General features: G+C 38.0%; 1 protein-coding gene across 1 annotated transcript in view; it reads left to right on the top strand.

Moving 5' to 3' along the window:
- The window catches only part of LOC143035733 (acyl-coenzyme A thioesterase 1-like), a 26,157-nt gene extending 20,562 nt beyond the window's left edge, over positions 1–5,595 (top strand). Inside the window, exons 2-5 of the mRNA XM_076202641.1 lie at positions 24–183; positions 2,224–2,398; positions 4,236–4,359; positions 4,535–5,595. Coding sequence (XP_076058756.1) covers positions 48–183; positions 2,224–2,398; positions 4,236–4,359; positions 4,535–5,551 — 1,452 coding nt within the window. The 5' untranslated portion in view covers positions 24–47 and the 3' untranslated portion in view covers positions 5,552–5,595. The remainder of the gene's footprint in view (positions 1–23; positions 184–2,223; positions 2,399–4,235; positions 4,360–4,534) is intronic.
- The last annotated feature ends 3,022 nt before the right edge of the window (positions 5,596–8,617 follow it).

The raw sequence follows: 8,617 nt of genomic DNA, 5'->3' as shown, positions 1-8,617 counted from the left end.
GTTATCTATCACTGGTCTTACAGAGAGGACGATTCCAATTACAAGCGATGTTATCGAGGTGTCAAAGATTAGCAGTTGGCGGCGTGAGGCAAGCTCTCCGAAGCTGTCGACCCAATGTCACAGTGCCCTTAAGAGTTCCTGGACGTTTCTCCTCAGTTCTTGCCTCGGTTACCCCTGAGAATGGTAGGTGACGATCCTGTTGAGTTATCCTAATGCCCTCTTAGCGCTATCCTTCCTGCATGTATCTCGGTGTCTTTCCCTGACTTAATATGACGTCCTATTTTTATGTCGTCTATAAACTTACTAAAATCACTATTAATCTCATTGTTCAAGTCATTTATATACATAATGAACAATAAGGGACCCAAAACCCAGGCCTAAGGAACTCCACTAGTAACACCCCTCCATTGGATTTTAAACCATTAATGGTGACCCGGTGCTTTCTGTTACTAATCCATACTCTAATACATTCAAACACTTTTCCTCCTATACAATGGGCTTTGACTTTATTTAGTAGTCTCTGGTGGAGGCATCCTGTCGAACGCTTTGCTAAAATTAAGGTAAACAACATCGTAACCCTCATTGTTGTCTGCCACCATATAGACATTAATGTAAAAAGATAGAGAATTAGTTACACATGACCTACCCTTGGTGATAACATGCTGGGAGTCACGAATCAAATTATGTCTCCATAGTATCCCTGATTCTATTAGCTATGACTGACTCTAGTATTCTATCTTTAACTGACGTCAAACTGATTGGCTTGTAGTTGTGCCAGAAGATCTATCACTCTTTTTTAAAAACAGGAACAAAGTTTGTCCTCCCCCAAGAAATAGGCACGAATCCAGTGTCAACGACTAACTGGTCCCAGATTTCAAATTGACACCCTTTTAGCCCAGAGTCTATCAATTTCTTTGAGTACTTCTTCCTTGCTAATGCTGATGCAGGTTAGTATACTCTTCTCATACCTACTAAAGATCTGTTCGGACTCATGTATCACATCTATCCTCTCTTTTGTAAATACCGAGAGAAAATATTTATGAAATGCCTCGCTCACTTTCTCCTTTGAATCTATCAAAATATCTTCGTACTTTTCTTATTTTTAGTTCTATGAATATGAAAGAAGCCCCTTAAATCAGATCCCGTTTTTCTGGATACCTTAACTTGAAGGAAATAAATTTATTTTGTGCATTTAGAATTAAAGCTATAAGGTTACTGTACTTTTTATTTAAATCGCTGACCGGGCTGTTGAACTTGCGCTTGTGACCTAAGCCGAGGTACGCATATTACATTCCGTGACCTGACCCCTGACCGCGCCAATGACGTCCGGGCTGACCGTGTATCTTACCTCGTCACAGCCCCCTGGGTCGGTCTCGCAAGTGACCAAATGTCTTAAAAACTTTCTCATCTCATTAAAATTAGCTCTCCTGAAGTCTGATACTAGAACGTATTTGTACTATATTACTAACCATTTATGCCGTTCATAGGTCCGCTCCTATCTGTACTACGCGGTTTCCACGTGGTCCCCAAATGCCGTTAGAGACAGTGACAGATTGTAGGTGCTAAAGTGGAGAGGCATAAAACTCATAAAAAGAGAAAACATATCATGATAAGCTTCCAGTTAAAGTGAATGGATATAATATTGTTTGCTTTGTTAATGTTCACTTGAACAGATATGTAGCCAAATGTTGTAAATCTTTACTTTTTTACTTGTGTGTTTTAATTTTCTTTATTTATTCATAAATTTGTTTATTCATTTTGGTTTATTTATCTATCTATTCATTCATTTATTCATTGTTTCTATTATCTCATCATTCATTCATCTATATTCATCTCTTTATTCATATACTTGTTAATTTATTCATCTATCAATTTATGAATTTATTTACAAGTTTTTAATTTACTTATCTAATCGCTTATTATATATCTATGTACTCATTTATGTACTTATTCATCTATTTCATTGGATTCACCTATCTATAGTCTATTTATCTATTTATCTATTTCCGATTCATCTATTGATCTATGTTTATTTGTTTATCTATTTAACTGTATCGACTTCTTCATTTATAATTTCCTTATTTATTCATTTATACGTTTTATTCGTTTCATATCTATTTTTTTTATTACCTATATTTCTTTTTAGCTAATTGTTTATCTAATACTTTATTTATTCATCTATTTATATATCTACTTCAATTTGAGCGTTTTGATCTTTGGCAGACGTGCTTGATGTGCTCCCATGTATGCATGTGGAGGGTCTGGGGAACGGGGAAAGGGTGACCTTTCAACTCAGCACGCGTGACGGCGAGGACATGGAGTTCAGTTCATTCGCTTACTACGTCGCCAGTCCTGAGGGAACAGTCAGTAACATGACAGACTTTTCGGTAGGAGGAAGGTAGGTCACAGTGGTGTGGTATTCTTCGCTTACAACATTATATACATACATACATATATATATATATATATATATATATATATATATATATATATATATATATATATATGGAGTTACCTTATAGTTGAATAAAAGGTCTGGCATTTGCCTTACGTAGCAATTTTAGTGAATTCAATCCTCTGTGTCCTGTTGCGAGAATAATCGAAAGAGATGTACTTATGACATGATATATTTTTACTTTTTTTTTTATCTAATTGTATCATTCTAGTGTTGCGTGCAGGAGAACAGTTGTCAAGAACATTTACATTCTGAGTCATGAACCACATGTTGCACGGCAAAACTTGTGGTAAAATACTTTTCACGCTTATAAGATGGTGGTGTGATGAAAACGAGGCGATTTTATTCTCCCAGTCATCTACCCAATCCATGAAAATGGTGACTTAAATTATTTTAAGAATTCCAGGGGAATATATTTGCTGCCCCACTCCTGCAAGATCTATAAAAGGATTCTGGAGGGTAAATTAAAAAAAATTATGGAACACCAATTGCATAAGTCAGTTTGGTTTTTGACCAGGCAAAAGCATCATAAATCCATCTTTACATTAAGGATGGTCACTGAAAAATCATGGGAATGAAACCAATGCCAATATACATTGTTGGACTTAGAGAATGCATTTGACTGTGTCCCAAGACATAATTTATTGAAAACTCTCGAATCTTTACATTAAGGATGGTTACTGAAAAATCATGGGAATGGAACCAATGCCAATATACATTGTTGGACTTAGAGAATGCATTTGACTGTATCCCAAGACATAATTTATTGAAAACTCTCGAATATCTTATTTACGACGTCCGAAAAAAACTCACAAGAACGTTGAAGAGCATATACAATCAAGTTTACAGTGTAGCGAGGACAAAAATCGGGGAGAGAGAATGGTTTGAAGTCAAGAGCGGCTTCAAACAAGGAAGTGTTTTTTATCCTCATAAATCTATCTTATTTATGAATGTGGTGATGAAATCTTGTCACACTGGCATATATTGCTTTTATAGCCTAGTCACCAGAGGATCTTCAACATACACTTGCTAAATGAAACACACAACTACAAACAAATGGCATGAAAATAAATACCAGCAAATATAAGATCCTTGTATCATCAAGGGCATCAGTAGATTCTAATATAATCACTGGGCTGGAGCAGCTGAAACAAGTCGCAGATTTTAAATATCTGGGTGCCCAAATAAATGAGAAAGGGCTCATGGAACAGAAAATAGATTACCGAATAGATAAGTATAGCACAAGTTTAAGCTTGTTATATCTAATACTGAGAGATATAAATATACCTGAGAGATTAAAATTAGTAATCTACGAACCATTTTTCGAACGATACTCACATGAAACTTGGACACTGGTGTCGAAGATCAAGTTAAAAGTGTAAGCAGCCGAGATGAAAGCTTCAGGTTGATAAAAGGTGTCATAAAACTTGACCATTTAAGAAACACCACAATTTAGAGATTTCTCCAGATAGAGTCAATACTCAACTACATCGAGATGGCTCAACTACTCACGGATCAGAAGAGGTACCCAAGAAAGTATGTGAGATAGCAGCTGAGGGAAGAAGGACAAAGGGAAGACACCGCATGCGTTGGATCCAGGACATCAAGGACACATGGACGTGAACATAGGCAGCTGCCGATGTGAATGAACTCTCAAGTTGGGACTATACCTCAGCTGAATAGAACTGACCACATTAAAGCCTGAACAGCACATTCCTGTATTAAAGATTGATGACCACGTCATTAATAAGACTGTTATTATTATTTTTTCATTTTCTAGGTATCAAGGAGTCTTTCCTGCTGGATTGCAGTCAAGCATGATGACAACACCGGAGGTCTATTCGGATAAGCCTATACTGAAATATAAGAGACTTGGCAAAACGAACGTGGAAATTCCACTTAAGGTAAGTAGAAATAGATATTATCATTATATAATCTACAACAACAAGCAGCACGAACTAATAAAATCTTAGGTAAAAATGAAATGAAAACTTGATTGACGATGTAATATTCACCGAAAACCGTTTCTATGTACGGTACCCACTCCTAAACACTGTGTACCCCCTTTCTTTCCAACAGTACACGCTGACGGTCTTACCAGGGCACCTGACAGAGGAAGAACTCTACTCTGAACGTCGTCTCCCGAAGCCTCTGGCTACGACAACTTTCTCCAGGACATTCATGGCTCCTGGCGTGCGGCGAATTCCGCTTGAAGGAAGAGAAATCGAAGGAACTTTGTTCCTTCCAGCAGAACCTGGACCCCACCCAGCTGTCGTAGATATTTTTGGCACCGACGGTGGGCTAATCGAACACCGTGCTGCCATGCTAGCGTCTCGTGGATTTGCTTCTCTTGGACTTGCGTTCATGGATTACAAGAACTTGCCCAGAAGGCCTGCCTCTCTTCCCTTGGAGTATTTCGATGGGGCCATAAATTACCTCACAGATCACGAAGAATGTCAGAAAGATTCAGTAGGGATACTAGGCTCGAGCAAAGGCTCCGATATGGCAATCATTCTTGCAAGCAGACGCAAGGAAGTAAAAGCCATAGTTACTATTAATGGGGCTAGTGTCGTGTTCAATATCGGTTTCACTTCCAACGGCGAAGAAATTTTTCCTACCTACAGAAAAGATTTCAGATCGATTAAGAAGACGCCAGACGGTATGTTTCAGTTTCTCATACCCGAAGACTCACTTAGTCCAGAGCATTCATTAAGTCTCCCAGTCGAAAATATCCCAGATGACTGTGAAGCACTTCTTGTCACCTCTGACCGTGACGGATTTTTAGCTTATAAAGCAGGTATGGCTCTCTTGGAACGATCTCGAGCGCACGGAAAGAGTAATGTGTATAACCTCTGTCTTCCAGGGGCAGGCCACGTGTTGGATTTGCCCTATCTTGCTCATGTTCCCTTATTGCCTATGAGGGTTCCTAATCTTCAGGATAATGTAAAAATCCCCCCTGTCTTCTTGATGGGAGGCAACTACTACGACACTACCAGAGGCATTGAAACATTTTGGAGGTATACACTCAATCTTTTCTCCAAAAAACTTATTCATGAACCCAAGATGAAGAAATTACAAGAGGCATATAACATCTGAAAAAAAGATAAATAAATAAATAAATAAATAAATAAATAAATAAATAAATAAATAAAGAGATGAATAAATAAACAAACAAATAGATAAATAAATAAAAATAGATAAATGAATAAATAGATAAATAAACAAATAAATAAATTTAAAAAGTTAGATAAATAAGTAGATAAATAGAAATGAAATAAAATAGATATAGTAGTGTTCTTTTAATTAGAAATTCAATGCTGTTTAGTGTAAGTCGACGATTTTCTTAAGGAATGAAACTGACAATATTGACTTGACATAGATATATATTCTTAGATTTCTTAAAATTCTAGTGTAAGTTGACGAGTTTTGAAGCGAACGAAACCAAATATGTTAAACTAGTTGTGATATGACAGAAGGCATGCTATCAAATCTGGAAAACTATTCTCACTTTAGTGATATGATAACCAAATATGTTAAACTAGTTGTGATTTTTTTTAATTGTTAGAGTTCACATGATAAATTATATTCAGTAAAATCAAATTGCCAATGGTAATGTAATTTTTTTGACTTTGCTTCTGTCCACTGATATATCTATATCTCTCTCGATACATACATTAAATATATATATATATATATATATATATATATATGTATATATATATATATATATGTATATATAACTTAGTATGTTGGTAATCGATTGTGTCCAAAGATGAAATTATTTTGTGAAACTATGATGCAAACTACATTTTTGCTCAATAATTATAGATACGACATATGAGTATAAACATACTTATAAAAAGACTTTGTATAGGAATATGACGTAAATGAGACCTGTTAGAAGGTTGAAATTACTTTTAGTTGAAACTGGATTTTTGTAAATTACATGACAATATATATTACGATTTACTCTGTATTTTGTAATATTTCCTTATGTTAAAAGAAATTCATTGTTTATACTGAACGATGCAGCCCAAGGTTCCAGTCCTGCTATAACTGTCTTTAACTAAATGGGATTACTCTCGATTTAGCAGTAGGGGCCGAGAGGCATCGATGCATAGCTTCGGTAAAAGCCGCGGCGTATGATTAAGATTTGCCTATTATATTTTCACTGCTAGACGTTTGCATGTCATCCTGCTCAAATTAATGAAGTCTTCGTATCGACGACTACTGTGTTAACTTATACACATACGCACACACACACAACATATCTATACATGTTTATGTACATACATACATACATACATACATACATACATACATACATACATACATACATACATACATACATACCCACTTGTCACCAGATACTTATGGGTTACATAAGTATGACCGATCCGCAACCTAGTTAAAATAATGCTAGACCTGTTCGTTGGAAAGTGGAGCCATGACTGAACAGGTCTAATATTCTTTAATTTAAGATTACTTGTCAAACTAGACCAATATTTTTAAATTTTCCTCCTATTCGTTGTACTGTACAGGATTTTGTATTAGTTTTTTCTTTCTTTTTTTCTTTTCTTTTTTAAGAGGAACCGCGGGGCAGGGTGTAACCTGACAGGGGGACTGAAGCCAGGAGGGGGACAGTTAAAGACAAGCTTAGTGTTAACGTCACAAGCTGACGTGTGTGTTCATCGTCCAGTTAGAGACAAGCTTACGAAAGCCAAAGACATCTATGAGTGACCATAGCTTTCACCAGCTGGAGTTATCGTCACAAACTGGCGCAATTTCCTTAGTGTTAACGTCACAAGCTGACGTGAGTGTTCATCGCCCGGATTCCTTCTCTTTGGCGTTCTAGAGAACCTGCCCAAAACGGAGCTGGAGAAGAAAGGAAGGTCGTCGGAGCCGCTCTCCCCCCCCTCTCTCTCCTCCTCTGCTGTCCAGAGTTCACACGACAACCTAGTCCCCATACCGGGATTGGATTTATCCTGCGGTAAGCACCCTACCTTCTTTGTTCCTCGATTAAGCCCTGCCTTTTCGTAATAGAGTAATCTGAATATAAAATCCTTTGCAGTACAAAAACCGGAATAATTGCATAACCGGTGTTATTTTCGTCATCTGTGTGTAACCCAACCGTTCCTCGGTCTAGATACTTTAGGACCTATAAATCGATTACCGTTTAAGTCAGTATGAATTGACGTATCATTTCAAACCTAGACCTAGCCAGGTATTTCAAAATTTTCATTCTCAGTTTAATAATTGAACCCCCTTTCATTAGAAATATCACGTCACAACTGTCTTGTTCTCCTCTCGACTCCAATCTAATCCACTTAGTGATTTTAATCTCTGATTTATGTTCTTGCCGATTGCCTTTCTCTGTTATTAGGCCTGAACGTTTACGCTATTTTCGGTTTCCAGTTTGGGGCCACGGGGTTTCGAGCCTACTTGTCTGACGGGTCCACCTTCCGAGGATCGTAAGCCTGCTTTCTCCACGTCGCCTCATTACAAGACAATCATCGATCTCTTATGAAATCATATCCTGTTAGCACCTCTTTAAGAATTATATATCTATTTTTTGTTCACACATGGTATTTTCTTGTTCCTCCCTTCTATATTTTGTACTTCACCCATATTACGACTGAGTGATCCTCGGTCACGACAGAACTGGCGCCCAGAGCCCTGCAAAAGTACCTCCTCCCACTGTGCCTATCCGAGCCTCGCGGTGATTCTACCCGTCGTCGTCACAGGAGGAACTGTGTCGTATCCCCAAGGATGAAGTTTGATGTGTTCCTGTGAGGTGGACTCGTGAAGTTTCAAATGAAGAGGACTGTGAAGTCCCAATAGAAGAGGCTTGTGAAGCCCCACCAGAGGATGAAATCGGGAGTCCCATCTGAAGGGGGATGGATGGCCCCTCCATATGGGAGCCGGGAAGTCCCCTCAGATGGGAGCCGGGAAGTCCCCTCAGATGGGAACCGGGAAGTCCCCTCAGATGGGAACCGGGAAGCCCCCTCAGGTGGGAGCCAGAGGGCCTCTTCAGAAGGGCCCTGAGGAGTTCTATCAAAGGAGGCTCGGAGAGCCCCATTAGTGATTTTAGAGGCTCCAGCTTTGGAAGTTGAAGGAGAATTATTTATTGCTGTGAAAGAGGAGTTAGATTTGTTTTCTATA

The sequence above is a fragment of the Oratosquilla oratoria genome, chromosome 19 (genome assembly GCF_046742065.1).
Source record: "Oratosquilla oratoria isolate Oo_2021 chromosome 19, ASM4674206v1, whole genome shotgun sequence".
NCBI lineage: Eukaryota > Metazoa > Arthropoda > Malacostraca > Stomatopoda > Squillidae > Oratosquilla > Oratosquilla oratoria.
This window is presented reverse-complemented; position numbering and strand designations above follow the sequence as displayed.